General features: G+C 51.6%; 1 protein-coding gene across 5 annotated transcripts in view; it reads right to left on the bottom strand.

Moving 5' to 3' along the window:
• Positions 1-2,821: 2,821 nt before the first annotated feature.
• The window catches only part of GRK4 (G protein-coupled receptor kinase 4), a 57,312-nt gene continuing 42,923 nt past the window's right edge, over positions 2,822-17,210 (bottom strand). The window contains exons 10-17 of one of the 5 annotated variants that reach the window (XM_043906036.1): positions 15,352-15,389; positions 12,386-12,475; positions 11,095-11,303; positions 7,874-8,011; positions 4,744-4,881; positions 4,183-4,317; positions 3,324-4,082; positions 2,822-2,968 (exon numbers count right to left, since the gene is read on the bottom strand). In XM_043906036.1, the coding sequence (XP_043761971.1) occupies positions 4,026-4,082; positions 4,183-4,317; positions 4,744-4,881; positions 7,874-8,011; positions 11,095-11,303; positions 12,386-12,475; positions 15,352-15,389 (805 nt within the window). In that variant the 3' untranslated portion in view covers positions 2,822-2,968; positions 3,324-4,025. The remainder of the gene's footprint in view (positions 2,969-3,323; positions 4,083-4,182; positions 4,318-4,743; positions 4,882-7,873; positions 8,012-11,094; positions 11,304-12,385; positions 12,476-15,351; positions 15,390-17,210) is intronic. The other 4 variants (XM_043906034.1, XM_043906038.1, XM_043906035.1 and 1 more) reach the window with 4 other exon arrangements.

Here is a 17,210-nt window from a genome sequence, read left to right as displayed (position 1 = left end):
AGTTCCTCCTATAAACATGGAATAGGGTGCTATTGAGGGTGGCCATCCTTCTGTTATTCTTCATTTTATCATGAGTGCCTCCGGAGTAAACCCTCCTCGGGTAAGATGCTGTCTCTGGGTGACAAATGTATTTTTTGATGCTAAAGAAGTATTGACTGGTTTAAAGTTTACCCTTGAAAAAAACCATAGGGCTTCCCTGGTAGCTCGCTGGTAAAGAATCCGCCTGCAGTGGAGACCCCAGGTTGACTCCTAGGTTAGGAAGTTCTCCTGGAGAAGGGCTAGGCTACCCACTCCAGTATTCTTGGGGCTTTCCTGGTGGCTCAACTGGTAAAGAATCCGCCTGCAATGTGGGAGACCTGGGTTCAATCCCTGGGTTGGGAAGATCCCCTGGAGAAGGAAATGGCTACCCACTCCAGTATTCTGGGCTGGAGAATTCCATGGACTGTATGGTCCATGGGATTGCAAAGAGTTGGACACAACTGAGCAACTTTCACTTTCACTGGAAAAACATGGGTTTGAAATGCATACGTCCACTTACTTATATGTGGATTTTTTTCAATAAATACCACAGCATACATAGTTGATTGAATCCATGGATGTGAAACCACAAATATAGAACAGAGGACTGACAATAAAATTATATGCTAATTTTCAACCATGCAGGGGTCAGCACCCCAAACCCAGTGTTGTGAAAACGTCAACTCCATTTTATTGACTATAAAAAAGTGAGTTGAATTTGGTCAAATGCCTTTATGAAAATTACCTATTTTTCCTTTGGATCTATTAACATGATTTATTATTTTACTGGATGTCCTGCTATTGAATCATCCATCTCTTATTAAAATAAACCCAGCATTTTGATGTGATACTTTATAATGTGTTGCTGGATTGTTTGATGATATTTTAAGGCTAATAAATATTCTGTTCGACAATATTTTAAGGATAATGAGCTTAGTCCCTCAGTTGTGTCCAACTCTTTGCGACGCCATGGACTGTATGTAGCCCGCCAGGCTCCTCTGTTCATGGGGATTCTCCAGGCAAGAACACTGGACTGGGTTGCCATGCCCTCCTCCAGGGAATTTTCCCAACCCAAGGATCAAACTAAGGTCTCCCGCACTTCAGGTGGATTCTTTACCATCTGAGCCACCAGGGAAGCCCTTTAAGGATAAGATTCTGGTAATATTTTAATGACTTTGTATTAATAAAAGAGATTGGTATAGACTTTTTATATAAGGTCTTTGGTAAGATTTGGGTGTCAATTTATACTTGCTTTATAAAAAGGAGTGGGAAATTTTCTTCTTTTTCTACGTATTCTCTGGAACATTTAAATGCCATTGAAATTTACCTGCTCCTCAAAGTTTTGCTAACATTCCCTGTCAGGTCATCTGAATCTGGTGATTTTCTAAAGGGTAGTACTTTGGCAACTTCATTTCTTATCCTGAAATTAGTCTGTCTAGATTTTCTATTCTACTTATGGTTAATATTGGTAAATTATGTTTCCCTAGAAATGCATTTCATCCAGGTTTTATGTTTATTTTCATAAAATTGTACATAGTATTCTGTGTCTTTTATTATCTCTCTGATTTACTACTCTTGTAACTTTGTGTATTTGTATTTTCCCCTTTTATTTTTCTTGATTAGGTTAGATACTGATTTATCTATTTTATTGATTTTTGAGAACAAATGTCTTTATCATTTAAGCTGTAGTTTTTCTCTTTTATAGCTATTACTTTCTTTCTTTTTTTCTGATTTTCCTAAATGTATTTTCCAATCCTTTTGAGTTAGAGGCCAAATCCATCTATTTTGGGGCACTTAGTTTTGCTGATACTAAAAGTGTACATCTTCTCCTGGAGCACTGCGCTTTAGGTTTATCCCATCCATCAGGTATGTGAGTCTTCTCATTTCTCGAGGTCCTGCAGCTTTGCATTACATCACGTCCTAAGCCCAAGAAGACTTCAGTAGAGGCTATTAGCCAGGGCCATTTTGTGTTCTGATTTTGTTATTAATTTGTAGGTTTATTGTATTTGTAATCACATACTCTACTATACTTAAATCTTTTCAAATTTTTTGTTAGGATTTCCTTTCTCTCCCCCCCTTTTTTTTTTCTCCCCCCTTTTTTATAATGAGGATTTTCCAGACCAAGTCCCTGCTGTTTGGCTCAGGTCTCCAAGGTCGGGGCCTTGGATCCCACACAGCAGGCAGCAAGAGCCCCCCAGCAAGCCGGAGGACAGTGAGGATGACTGACGGCAAACCCAGGGCCACAGCAGGGTCACCGGACCCAGGAGGCTTCCACCTCCTCCCCCAACCAGCTCTCCCCGTCAGCTGGAGCTCTGGCCCCCGGAGGCCCTGCCAGGGCAGCGCACACCAGGCCACCCCCCTGCCCAGCTCCAGCACCAGTGGCTCTGGGCCCCCAGCCCGGGAGACTCACAGACACGCTTCCAGCCTGACAGCCACACCCCAGCCTCAGGGTCCTGAAAACACCCTCCTTCCGAGGGCGGCCAGGAGCACCCTGAGACGCCCCACAGGCGGTGGGCAGCAGAATCTCAGCAGGAGGCACAGGAGCTAGGAACACAAATGCAAAGAGCCAAGACCTGCTAACCCATGCTGACGCCCACTCACCCACACCCAGAGGAGCTCGGGGGCGGGGGGACCTTGGGCCCCTTCCAGGCCTCCCCTCCCCTCTCTGTGGGGACACACCACAGGGCGTCCACACCCGGGGACTTCCGGGCGTCCCAAGTCCTCAAGTGGCCTTTGGTTCAATCCAGCTTTAGTGAAACGCCAGTTCAGGCATGAACGTAGAAAACAGGACAGACTCCCGAGCCGTGTAAGGTGAGTCGCACACGTTTATTGTGGGTCCCAGGTGGGACGGGGCCCCGGCGCGTGCTCCGGTGTGGTCTGGCCGCACAGCGCGTGCTCACCGTCTGGAGGACGCCAGCTTCTTCTTGCTGGAGTGTGCGTTGAAGCAGCCCTGCAACAGAGGCAGAAGGCCGGTCAGGCCCCTCCCGTGCGAGGGGCTTGCCTGCGTCGTGTGTGCGTGCGTGTGCGTGCAGGCGTGGCCGGCTCTGTGTGACCCCATGGGCTGTAGCCCACCAGGCTCCTCTGTCCATGGGATTCTCAAGGCAAGAATACTGGAGTGGGTTGCCATTTCCTTCTCTGAGGGATCTTCCCAACCCAGGGAAAGAACCTGGGTCTCCTGAATTGCAGGTGGATTCTTTACCATTGAGCCACCAGGGAAAACTTAAGTGCAGAGAAAACTCTGGGGGGAGGAAGTGCTGACTTTCAGGCAAGCAAAACCCTTAACCGTCCCCTCCCATGTGCTTCACGTGGCGCAGGATGCTCGATTCAGCAGAGAAGAGGGCGCTGGTGCGTCCCGCTCCCCCACTCGTACGGCTCGCCCCATCCCGTGCCCACTGCCCAGCTGAGCCCCTCTGAGCATGCGGGGTGGACGGCTTCTTCTGTATGACTGTGTGGAGGGTTCCCCTCACTGTCTGTGAGGCCCCCACAGCGTGGACCCAGCGATGACTCCCACTGAGCGACGCGAGACACCCAGATGAGCTCGGGTTAACTGCTGCCAGGCCCCAGTTCTGAGAGGAGGCCTGGCCGCACTCTCTGGGTTTATACTGAGACACGATGGATGAGAGGTTTAGTGGATGACGGAGGCAAAATCCCTCTGGAACGGACAGGGTATACGGCAGGATGATCCACTGGTCCAAGGAGACTTGGAAACCATTCCTGAGTTTAATGCTACCACGGAAAGCCTCTCCAAACACTGTTCCACGTTCAAAAGAGAATCAGCTTTCCCTGTGACGCACCAGCTCTGAGAATCCGAACAACACCGGGCAGAAACGGAAGGGACCTCCATTCTTTTACGTTGGTTCTTCATGATGCTTCACGAGCCAAGTGTAAAATGCGTTGTCATGGACTGTGGGGTCTCTCTTCAAGTGCTGGAGCCATTTCTTCTTTTGCGATCAGGACAGATTTCATACCAACAGCAAACACCCCTGTGAAGGCTCTTCTCACTGGGCTCAAACACACCACATGGGTAGCTTGTACACTGTGTACATCATCTTACAGAACAGGCACTGCAAAAAGAACGCTGAACAAAGACAGCTCTGCCGTGGTGAAATACACCTTGAAATAGGTCACACTAAAGTAATATAACACAGCGACCGTCACCCTTACCCCTCTAGAGAAGAGTCTGTAGAAGAAGCCTCTCTTCTGAGGCCTGGGAACGTGCTGGTCTGTCTTCTCATCTGGCTCTAAAACTGGCTCGTTTTCAATTTCATTGATGTCCTTGAAACACTCAGACTCGATCATCTGCAACCACAGAAGGGCAGGACAGAGAAGTGACGGAGGTCCACGTCCCCCCCAGCCTCCAGCCCAGCATTCAGCAGCCACTCTGCTCCTATCCCTGGTTCCCACTACCCCCGCTTCCTGACCTCCTCCTGGGGTAGGTCATGTGGCTGCCAATGTGACCCCCCAAAGCATGAACCTGTGGCAACTCAGGGAGCAGGACTCAGGTTGGCAAACCTCAGGCCCAGCAGACTCCAGAGCCACCTCCGTCCCCCCCCTGAGGTGCCAGGGGCAGGTCCTCAAGTAATTTTACCTCCAAATATGCACACACGCACACGCACACACATAAATGGGTGTGTGTGCAAAGCAGCTAGAGAGCTATTTCAAAGCAGAAGCTGTTCATGTCTCGGGGGCAGTAAGGAGCTGCGGTCTGCACCGCGGGGACAGCACCTCGTTCTGCCAGGGGATGGAGACACAGCCCGTGACGAACTCGCTGTAGAAGCCGCTGTCGGTGCTGTCCAGGTGGATGCCCCGCACCGCGGAGAACTGCTCGATGTCCAAGATGTCCTTGCAGTAAACCGCCTGCGGCTGTCGGCAGGAACAGAGGCGTGGCTGAGGGCTGCCTCCAGCGCGCTCATGAGCCCAGGACGCCGAGGCGTGCACAGCTGCGCGCCTATGCTCCGCACCCTCCTAATTCTCAGAGCCACAGGCCCCTGCTCACCTACCATGCTCGGCCACAAGGCCCCAGATGGCCCCCTCTCTCCTGCATGGAATCTGGGTCACAGAAGAGGCCGGGGATGGAGAAGGGCGGACAGGATGCTCTTGCTGGAGCACCATCCCTGAGCTGGGAGAGGAGCCAGGCCCGCAGCCCCGCCCGCACCCATAGCTGGGGGCACGTGGGACCCAGGGCCACTGCCTCTGAAGTGGGAATCAAGGGTGGGACCCCCGGGTTCCTGGTTAGGACTTGGCCATCCCACCAGACGAGGAGCTGGGAGCCCCCAGGGGGGTGGCCCTCAGGAGGCTCTAGAGGGGACCACGGGGAGCACTGAGGTTGTAGGTCAGAACCCTGTCCCGCCCCACACCAAACCGCCCGACACCCGTCTCGGATGCCGCTGTTCATGGCCCCGGCCCCCGGTTATGTGCAGGAGAAGCCCCAGGACAAGCGCGGCGCCTCTGCCCCTCACTCCGCGCACCGCCCGGCGTGCCCTCCCTCTGCCTCAGGATGGCCGCCTGGCCGGCCTCCACGCCCCGTGGCTGGCAGTGCCCAGCGCCCGGTGGGAAAGGCTCCGAGAGGCCCCGCCAGCTTCCTCATGCTGCAGCGAGTCCAAGCAAGTTCTTCCGAGACTCTGGGGCCCGGAACCGAGGCTCAGGAACCACATTTCGCAAGGACTCACTCAGAAGATCAAGCTGCGGCCACAGCACATTCCACATAAACACAGTGAGTCCTGACTTGCAGAGCCAGAACGATTTTAATGGCACAACTCAGGTTCATCACAGAACATTTCATGCACAGACGGGCACAACAAAGGACACAAACCGTATGTACTGACGGAGGCAGAAGAGATTAAGAAGAGGTGGCAGCAATACACAGAACTGTACAAAAAAGGTCTTAAGGACCCAGATTACCACGATGCTGTGATCACTCACCTAGAGCCAGACATCCTGGAGCATGAAGTCAAGTGGGCCTTAGGAAGCATTACTATGAACAAAACTAGTGGAAATCATGGAATTCTAGCTGAGCTATTTTAAAGCCTAAAAGATGATGCTATGAAAGTGCTGCACTCAATATGCCAGCAAATTTGGAAAACTCAGCAGTGGCCACAGGACTGGAAAAGGTCAGTTTTCATTCCAATCCCAAAGAAGGGCAATCCCAAAGAATGTTCAACCCCCCACACAACTGCACTCATTTCACATGCTAGCAAGGTAATGCTCAAAATCCTTCAAGTCAGTCTTCAACAATATATGAACAAAGAACTTCCAGTCGTACAAGCTATATTTAGAAAAGGCAGAGGAACCAGAGATCAAATTGCTGGATCATAGAAAAAGCAAGAGAGTTCCAGAGAAACACCCACTTCTGCTTCATTGACTTCATTTGCTGTGGATCACAACAAACTGTAGAAAATTCTTCAAGAGATGGGAATACCAGACCACCTTACATGCTTCCCGAGAAACCTGTATGCAGGTCAAGAAGCAACAGTTAGAACTGGACATGGTTCCAAATAGGGAACTGGAACAGACTTGATTCCAAATAGGGAAAGTAGAATATCAAGGTTGTATATTGTCACCCTGCTTATTTAACTTATATGCAGCGTACATCATGTGAAATGCCAGGCTAGATGAAGCACAAGCTGGAATCAAGATTGCCAGGAGAAATATCAATAACCTCAGATATGCAAATGACACCACCCTTAAGGCAGAAAGCGAAGAGGAACTAAAGAGCCTCTGGATGAAGGTGAAAGAGGGGAGTGAAAAAGCTGGCCTAAAACTCAGCATTCAAAAACCTACGGTCATGGCATCTGGTTCCATCATTTCATGGCAAACAGCTGAGGAAACAATGGAAACAGTGAGAGATTTTATTTTCTCGGGCTCCAAAATCACTGCGGACAGTGACTGCAGCCATGAAATTAAAAGACGTTTTCTCCTTGGAAGAAAAACTATGACAAACCTAGACAGCATGTTAAAAAGGAGAGACATCACTTTGCTGACAAAGGTCTGGATAGTCAAAGCTATGGTTTTTCCAGTGGTCATATGTGGATGTGAGAGTAGGAGCATAAAGAAGACTGAGTGCTGAAGAATTGATGCTTTTGAACTGTGGTGCTAGAGAAGACTCTTGAGAGTCCCTTGCACAGCAAGGAGATCAAACCAGTCAGTCCTAAAGGAAATCAACCCTGAATATTCACTGGAAGGACTCATGCTGAAGCTGAAGCTCCAATACTTTGGTCACCTGATGCAAAGAGCTGACTCACTGGAAAAGACCATGATGCTGGGAAAGACTGAAGGTAGGAGGAGAAGTGGGCAACAGAGGATGAGATGGTTGGACGGCATCACTGACTCAATGGACATGAGTTTGAGTAAACTCTGGGAGTTGGTGATAGACAGGGAACCCTGGCCTGCTGCGGTCCGTGGGGTCGCAAAGAGTTGGACACGACTGAGCAACTGAACAACGACACGTTCATCATATCCTACAGAGTGAGCCCATCTGCACACTTCCTACTTCGCCTTCGGTAGCCCAGGGCCACCCTGGGGACGCTTCTCCCAGCCCCGAGCTTGCAGGCCCCGCCAGGCTCTGGGGACGTAACCCTCTATGGCCCCACAGCACACTCACCAGGGCCACTCCAGGGCCCGCAGCGCTGAGCCAGGATCTGGTGAGACCCGGCGTGGGGAGGCACATTCAGGACTAAAGAAGCAAGGGTGCCAGCCATGACAAGGGAAGGGCCCTTGCGGGGTAGCTGGGGAGGGTCAGGGCTGCCGAGGTTCCTGGCAGGGCAGTGACCCGGGAGCGTGGCTGCAGCTCGGGCGGCAGAGGGGCCGGAGGGCCAGAGAGGACAGGCCACTCCACTGCCCTTGGCAACACACTTACATCAGGGTGGAAAGGCGGGTCTAACATGTGGGCCTCCAGTCGCCTGAAGTTGATGTCCCTGAACACAGGGTGTCCCTTGACTTCAGCCGCCCCTTCGCCCCTGCAGCCCAGGCGCTGCTTAGGATCCTTGGTGAGTAACTGTGGAGGAGCATACATGAGTCAGCCAAAGCTCCCAGGGTAAAAGGAAACCCCCGAATCTCCACAATCATGGCCAAAGAATGAGGGAGGCAAAGAGCGCCTCCAATGAAACAGTCACTCAGATTTCAAAGAATAAACCAAACCTCATCACGGCAGATTTTACCAATTTAAAATACGTAACGCTTCCAAAAGGAGTTCAAACTAAAGTTCTGCCTCTGAGCTATCAAAAAAGTTAAAAGTTGACTAAATAAATCGTTAAGAAAAGTTTAACCCTGTAAAAATTAGGGGATATTTTCTCAAGAAATAGAAGCTGTCTGGGAACTTCAGACACACCACTTCCATGCCAAGTGACATGGATAATTAGAAACCACTTTAATTTATTCATTAAACAGATCACTAAGGACCTCAGATGAAACAAAAATTTAGCAAACCTAGTTCTAAAAATTGTAATTCTTAAATCTAATAGACTTCAAAAGTATTCCTTACTTATACATTTACACAGGCAGACCTCTGAGCGATGGCAGGGTTGGATCCAGGCAACAGCAGCTAAGTGAGTACTGCAGTAAAGCAGGTCACACGGATTTCTCAGGTTTCCAGTGCATATAACAGTTATGTTTATATTATTATTGCTGTTCAGTTGCTCAGTCATGTCTGACTCTTTGTGACCCCATGCACTGCAGCACACCAGGGTTCCCTGTCCTTCACCCTCTCCCGGAGTTCACTCAAACTCATGTCCATTGAGTCAGTGATGCCATCCACCCATCTCATCCTCTGTTGCCCACTTCTCCTCCTGCCCTCAGTCTTTCCCAGCATCAGAGTCTTTTCCTGTGAGTTGGCTCTTCCCGTCAGGTGGCCAAAGTACTGGAGTTTCAGCTTGAGCATCAGTCCTTCCAATAAATATTCAGCATTGATTTCCTTTAGGATTGACTGGTTTGATCTCCTTACTGTCCAAGGGAGCCTCAAGAGTCTTCTCCAACACCACAGTTTAAAGCATGAATTCTTTGGTGCTCAGCCTTCTTTATGGTCCAGTTCTCACATCCATACATGACTACTGGAAAAACCATAGCTTTGACTAGACAGACCTTTGTTGGCAAAGTGATGTCTGCTTTTTAATAAGCTGTCGAGGTTGGTCAAAGCTCTTCTTCTAAGGAGCAACTGTCTTTTAATTTCGTGGCTTCAGTCACCATCCTGATTGATTTGGAGCCCAAGAAAATGAAATCTGACATTGTTTCCACATTTTTTCCCATCTATTTGCCATGAAGTGATAAGACCAGATATAGTCTATTAAGTGTGCAATAGCATTATATCTTTAAAAAAAAGTACATAATTAAAAGATAATGCTGCTGGGGAAACAGTAGCAATAGGGGCTTCCCTGGTGGCTCAGTGGTAAAGAATCCGCCTGCCAATGTAGGAGATGCAAGAGACGCAAGTTCAATCCCTGGGTCGGAAGGTCCCCTGAAGAAGGGCATGGCAGCCCACTCCAGCATTCTTGCCTGGAGAATCCCATGGACAGAGGAGCCTGGAGGGCTACAGTCCATGGGGTCGCAAACAGTCGGACATGACTGAGCACACACACGCATGCCTATGCAGACTTGTTTAACACAGGGTTGTCACACACCTTCAACTTGTAAAAACAAAACAAACACACACACTATTTGTGAAGCACAATAAAAATGAGGTATGCCCACCCATTACTGGCAAAAATCAAATGGCCTTCTTCCACAATTTTCAATCAAAAAGATCTGCCTCGGCTCAAAGGTACACAACAAAGATCTGGACCTTGGAAACCTGGCCAAGGCCAGGGGCTGGGAGGAGATGCCAAGGGCTGGACCAGCCCCTGCAAACAGGGTCCTGGGGGCAACACCGGCTGTGAGCTCAGGCGTCTCGTGTCGGCAGCGCAGGCACGAGCAGGACAGCGCCACAGGCACCTGCCCTGGCGCCTCCCAGGGAGGCTGCCTGCCCTGCGGCCTCGGCTCTCAGCCAGAACCCACGCCACTCCCCTCCACAGACGCAGAGAGCTGGGCCTGCCCCAGGCCTGCACACCTCTGAACACCGAGGCTTTGGCCCGGCCCTTCCCCCTTCCTGGACCCCCTCCCCACCCATCCCCAGCTCCCAAACCCTGCAGGCGATGCCTCCCCGCTCCTTACCCACTCTGCCAGCACCGAGGGCCGAGACCCCCACCCGAATCACCGCAAAGCCCTGGCTGGCCCCCTCCTTTGTGCCGGCCCATCGCCCCCTGCCCCCTGCCCTCCGCCCACAGCCAGCCCCTCCCGCTCCCCCAGGCAGAGCCAGGCCTCACAGCCCACCCACCCGCCCTGAGCAGATGAGGGCACCAGGCAAGAGCGTGGAAGGGGTGAGACTACTGCCCCTGTTACTCACTGCTGGGCAGGGGCCCGTGGGGATTCTCAATAAACCCTCCTGAATGCAAACGAAGTTTAAAGTTTGCTCAGAAAACCCTTCATGTTGGCTTAAGAGAAGTAAGTGACAAGGAGCGCTTCTCTCTCTCCTTACTGCGAACTCTACCTGTACCTGGGTCCCTGGTTGGAGCAGGACACCCTTTTAATCCTAGAGGGAGAAGCCTTGCCTTGGAAGGGCACCCTACCGCCCTGGGGACCAGGCACACCTCCCAGCTGGGAAAAGCCAAAATGCTGAGCCTAAACTGGCGAGGCCACAACCCCTGAGGTTCCTCCACCCCAAGTTACCACTGAGATCAGACCCAGTGCCATACCTGACTTCTGGACTCTGATGACATGGGTTCGAGTTCTACTACTCTCCACAACTGTTAGGACCTTGAGCAGCTTACCCTCAGCCTGCTCTTGCGGCCACAGTGGCAGGCGCGTGGCCCACCATTGAGCCAGGCGCTGCAGAGGGCCCCGAAGGGTCTGTTGCCTGTTAGTGTCCCGTGAGGCTGGCCAGGACCCGGCCTGCCCTGCCCTTCCAGCAGCACCTTCGGGGACAGCAAACAGTGACCTCTGCTCTGCTCTGAGTGACCAGGGCCCCCGAGAGGAGGCCCCTGCTCAGCCCGACCGGACTGACGGACGGCTGCGCTCCCCACCGTGCCGCCCCGCCCGACCCCGACCCACCATGCTGCAGATGGACCTGGCGTCCTCGGAGAACTTCTCAGAGTACTGCTCCGCCTCTCGCTTCACCCTCCGCTCCACCTCCTCACGCTTGACCTTCTCTTTGTATTTTTTGAATGGAGAGCGGCCCTCAATCATCTCGTATATCAGACAGCCGAGCCCCCACCAATCGGGACTGAATGTGTAGCTCTCGGAGCTGATAACTTCTGGAGCTGCACAACAAATACAGGAGATTTCAGTTAAACGTCCTTGTGCTGAATGGCAAACAACTGCAAAAACCACTACAACACTGTAAAGTAATTAGCCTCCAACTAATAAAAATAAATGAAACAAAACAAAAAAAAAAGTTAATGTCTGTTTCTACACGATGAACCCTGGAAACGTGAAGCTAACAAGGCAGACACAAAAGGCCAGACAGTGTGTCCACCCAGATGAGGTAGAACAGACAAGTCCGTGGAGACGGAAAGTCCATTAGTGGCTGCAAGGCTGGCAGAGAAGGTGAGGAGCTGGGTAACTGCTAGTAGGTGCACGGCGTCTTTTCTGAGGGGATGAGAAGATTCTGAAATCAGGGCTGATAGCTGCACAGCTCTGCCTATTGCTGAGACCCCCTGGACAGTACACTTCAGACGGGCGGACTGCGTCCAGTGGACACGGCCGTGCTTCTACCGCAGGGAGCGCTGGTTTGACTCCTGATTGAGAACTAAGATCCCACACGCTGCTGTGGAATGGCCAAAACGAACATTCGTGGGTTTTATGGTATGTGAATTATATTTCAGCAAAGCTGTTATCAGAAACAGTTCCCACTGTTCAGAGTATGAAGTGAACCGCTGCAGAGTAACTACCGTGGCAAACGGTGCTCTGTGGGAGGACCGCCCCCCCCATCAGGCAGAGCCAGGCCCCCAGGCTAAGGCCCCAGCAGCCACAGTGGACGCCAAGGTCAGTGCAAGACTCAGCAGAGGCCCCCAGCTCACTCGTATCGGGGGCCCCCTGCTCGGGCAGAGTCAGGCGGTCCCTGCTCGGAGCTGACCCAAGACCTGGCCTCTGGTTCACGAAGCCTTTGCAATGACTTGGTCACCCTCAGGAGGGGTGTGTGGAGCCAGCGAGGACAGCGAGGAGGCCACTGTCCCGTCCTGGCTCTGCCCCAGGTGATAAGGGCAGGTGGGGGCGGGTACAGACCTCAGATACCACCACGCTACCCCACAGTGGCCAGGACGACCCCAGGACCCTCCACACGGTCAGCTCTCTGCGTCCTGAGGCCGGGAGTGCGGGGAGAACCGGGAGGCCGGTCACGTACCCATGTAGCCCAGTGTTCCAACTCTTCCATTGATCTTCTCCCCTTCTGGGACCTCCAAGGCCAAGCCAAGATCTGAAATCCGGATGTGTCCTGCATGCAGCCAAACACAGGACACAAATCACAGGGGCCAGCTGACACTTGGACAATAAATAATGGAAAAAAATCTAAAACACATGGATGGAAGTTACAGTAATGCATACTTGGAAACATTTACATCTAAAATTATATGACACTTATTCCTTGGAAGAAAAGCCATGACAAACCTAGACAGCATATTAAAAAGCAGAGACATCACTTTGCTGACAAAGGTCCAGATAATTAAAGCAATGGTTTTTCTAGTAGTCATGTATGGATGTGAGAGCTGGACCGTAAAGAAGGCTGAGTGCTGAAGAATTGATGCTTTTGAACTGTGGTATTGGAGAAGACTCTTGAGAGTCCCTTACAGCAAGGAGATGAAACCAGTCAATCCTAAAGGAAATCAGTCCTGAATATTCATTGGAAGGACTGATGCTGAAGCTGAAACTCCAATACTTTGGCCACCTGATGCAAAGAGCTGACTCATTGGAAAAGACTGATTGCTGGAAAAGATTGAAGGCAAGAGGAGAAGGGGGCGACAGAGATGAGATGGTTGGATGGCATCTCTGACTTGATGGACGTGAGTTTGAGCAAGTTCCAGAATTTGGTGAAGGGCAGGGAAGCATGGTGTGCTACAGTCCATGGGGTCGCAAAGAGTTAGACACAACTTAGGAGCTCAGTAACAACAACAACTATAGAAGATACAAACATAACGCAGTTCTCTTTGTCAACTGAACCACCTGCTTAATTTCATAAACCAAATCCCCCTTAAAGTTTGCAAAACAAACTGCTTCCATATTCAGAATGGACAAATAGTAAATGTATCTTGAAATGTAGACGAATAGACAACAGCTTTTTTTTTTACCCTAAATTCAATACAAATATCAAGTTCTACTTTACACATGAAAACGGAAAACCTAACAAGCTGTCTATAACGGAAATGAAGAAGTACTTGAGGACAATCCTATTACTCTTATGGTCTATGGCTTACTAGTAGAAAATTAGTTCTTAAGAATTTTAATTCCATAACAGTAAAAATGCTAAAGTCAATTGCACGTTTTAAGTCTGAGAAACTAAAGTATAGGTAGAATTACATTTTAAAAAATTAAAAGAATAGGAAAACACAAAGAAAAGATTTAAAGTCTCCTGAAATCAAGACAAGCACAACAAAGCTTTGTCACTTCCTTCTATTCTTAATGGGAATGGGACCTGGTCCCTGGTGTATAAAGAACAAGTGACACAGTGACTGCCACAGAAATGATGCTGGCTGCCTGCATTTGGGCAGGACGAGGCAGGTCTGCACCACTCCTGGCCACAGCTAGGAGCCACAGGGCCAGTCAGGATGGACTCTCTCTGGGCGGGAGACCCACACCAAGGCGCTCTGCTGGGGCAGCAGGTGTTTCCCTCGGGAGCACCGGCAAAGCCTGGTCAAGCCAGACACTGCCCACCGGGAGCAGGGGACACAGAGGCCCCCAGTGGCTCCCGCCGGGACACCTGCCAAACCTGGGCACAGCTGGACCCAAGAGGGGAGACGCCTGAACCCCTGGTGGCTGCCACGTGGGCACAGACGCCCGGGCGGGTTCCACCACTTGTGCAGAGCCCGGTGGAGAGACCTCACTGGAGGTGCGCTTCCTCCTGGGACTGTCAGGAGCCAGAGCCAGCCACCCAGGCGAGGGCGGTGCGATCTACCCAAGGTGGACTCACTGCGGGAATGACAGACTCGTTTAACACTGGAAAACCAACTGGTGGATTAACCATATTAAAAAAACAATCAACACACAGTCATTTTGGGAGAAAACACACTGACAAAATTCAAGTGCCATTTTTTAAAAAGAAAAAATTCTTAAATCTTAATTTCTATAAAAGTACTACAGCATGGATTTCCCTGGTGGTCCAGTGGCTAAGACTTCACACTCCCCTGTATTGGTTTGGGAAACTGGATCCCACATGATGTGACTAAAGACCCCACGGGATGCAACTATTAATACAAGATCCGTGTGCTGCAACAAAGACCCAGCACAGACACACAAACATTTAAGTACTACAGCAGATTCCATACTTCATGGTGATATGCTGAAAGGCTATCCCTGAGATCAGAAATAAGGAAAGGACTCCTGCTGTTACAACTTCTAGTAAACACTGGGTTGAATGTCCCACCTGGTGTCCCGAGGCACCAGACAGAAACCAAAGGGCAGGACCTGGAAAGGCAGACAGAAAGTGGTCATCTGCCAAAGGTATGAGGGTATATGCACAAAGTCCAGCAAGTCTACAGCCTTCCAGAATTCAGCAACTTTAACATGGTCACAGCCATAAAATCAATTGCAATTATAAATGAAAGCACAAATCACGAAAGAAAAAAATTAGAAGATGACTTCATTAACTTAAAAACATTTACATTTTATAAAGGACTGGCATAAAAAATATACAAAGAACTCTTAAAACTCAATAATAAGGAAAAGAAACAATTAAAAATGGGCAGAAGACCTGAAAAGACACATTGCCAAAGAAGATAAACAGGCGGCAAGTAAGCCCATGAGAAGCGTCTTCAGGGAAATGCAAATCAAGCAAGAGCCCAGGCCGCACCTGAGAGAACGCCCGAGCACGGAGGGCGTGGACTCACGCCGCTGAGAATAAAGCAAGGTGACCCAGGAGAGAGAGGAGCAGGAGAGGAGAAGCTGCTCTTACTGCCAGTCAGACTGAAAATCGGAAGCGCCTCTGCTTCCTGCCTAGACACAGGGGGACGACGGGGAGGCCCCGTTCTGTTTCTAGGAGGGCGCACACCCAGGGCGTCGCCTGCTGCTGACCCCTGGCGGCACTAGGCGGTAGTCCACCCTGACTTCCTGCGAGTCCCTCTGAACGAAGGCTACAGGCGGCGGGAAAGGCTCGCTCACCGTGATCATCGAGGAGAATGTTCTCGGGCTTTAAGTCCCTGCAAGGGAAGGAAACAACAGCACAAAGTCAGTGATTTGGGGCGCGACACTGGGCTCCATCGGTTTCAGGGGGCAGACCCGCAGACAGTTCCGCGCTCTGAGCCGCGGCGGCGAGCCGGCAGGTAACAGGGCCTCCGTCTGCGGGTCCGTGGGAGCCCGCGTGTTGCCACAGGCTCCAGTGGCCACGAGGAGGCGGGGGCGGCTCTACAGACGGCGTGCAGTGAGGGCGCAGAGCTCACCGCTCCGTGCGGGTGCTCGGGTTTCGCAGGAGGCGATCAGGCCGGCGGTGAGGAGTCAGTCCTTGACGAACTCGGCTCCATTTCTCTCACCATTAACAGACTGTCAGGAATGTCTACGACTGGAAATCCCCCATACAAGAGGAGTTCCATTTCAGGGCCAGATCCTGGCTCTGCCCGCCGTCAGCAACGTGGCCTCCGCGTCCTCACCAGGAGGGCCCATGCGCAGCGCCTGCTTCCAGGGCTGGGCAGCATCCAGGGAGGCCAGGCCTTGTGTCGGGGAGCGTGTGACCCATGGCACTGTTTATCAGTTCACTGCCAACTAGGGCAATGCCACAAACTTCAAACATGTGTGTGCGTCACCAAAGACTAAAATATCTAAATGTCGTATCTCAAGCTACTTGTTTTTTTCCCTTAGCAAGGAAAAAAACCTAGTTTTCAGAGGATTTATATTTAGCTCTGACTTCAGGTGTGGTCCTGTCACACTGACCCATCTCACTCAGCACGGCCCCTCTGTCTGCAGCCACGTCTCCAGAACCTGCAGAGGAGACCGAGGTCAGCAGAATGGAGCCGCTGTTCCGAGGTGCTGGTCCCAGGAGAGTCCCACAGAACCCGGTGCCAGCTCAGGGGGCGGGGGCCGCAGACACTGAAATGCCCTGGGGTCAAAACTGCAGGCCCAGAAGAGACCAGAAGGAACACGTGGGCGTGGGGCTCTGCGTAGACACCATTCCTGGGAAGACACTGTCGCTGGTCTCCCTGGGGAGCAGAGAAGGGAATGGGCGCCCTCTGCCTGCCCTGCCCAGCCACGGGCAGTCTGGTTTTTTCTCTGTATTTAAAGAGTCCTGGTAAATGCTGTCGACAAGGTAACCCTCCTTGACACGGGACGTTCACAGGCACAACCACACGCACAGGACAGCCGCCCGCCTGCCTCACCTCAAACGCCTCACCAGGCGCCCTAAAGCCCCACTGCCCCAGGGCAGCCAACCTGGGGCCCAGCCAGAGACCCAGCGACTCCTGGCCACCTCCTTGCTGGTGGGAGAAGCTGCCCTAAAACACTCCCACCGCCTCTGCACTCAGCTGTCAACCAACCACCAGTCACCTGCTCCGAAAGGAGACACGCAGTATATACTGCACAAAATAATGACAAGAGCAGCAGTAACAGTGGGCTTCCCAGTGGCGCTAGTGGTAAAGAACCTGCCTGCCAATGCAGGAGAGGCGGGTTCAGGCCCTGGGTTGGGAAGATCCCCTGGAGGAGAGCACGGCAACCCACTCCAGCATTCTCGCCGGGACAAGCCCACGGACAGAGGAGCCTGGTGGGGTAGAGTCCATGGGTCTCGAAGAGCTGGACACGGCTGAGTGCCGGAGCACGGCAGTCACGCCCTCAGCACCTCCTTCGGCGCGCTCACTGGGTACCAAGGCATGTGCTTAAGCGTTTTACACACGTCTCCTGGGATGATCACAGCGTCTCTGGAGGCTGTTTAGACACTCTTGGGGTGTAGGTGCCACACTCAGGGTGCAGCCATGTCACTGGATCACTTGGATGCCAGGCGACAGGCTGGGACCAACACCAAAGCAGCGTGCCTA

This window comes from Cervus elaphus, chromosome 6, assembly GCF_910594005.1.
Source record: "Cervus elaphus chromosome 6, mCerEla1.1, whole genome shotgun sequence".
In the NCBI taxonomy this organism is placed as follows: Eukaryota; Metazoa; Chordata; class Mammalia; order Artiodactyla; family Cervidae; genus Cervus; species Cervus elaphus.
The sequence above is the reverse complement of the archived record's forward strand: the minus strand, read 5'-3'. Positions and strand labels throughout refer to the sequence as shown.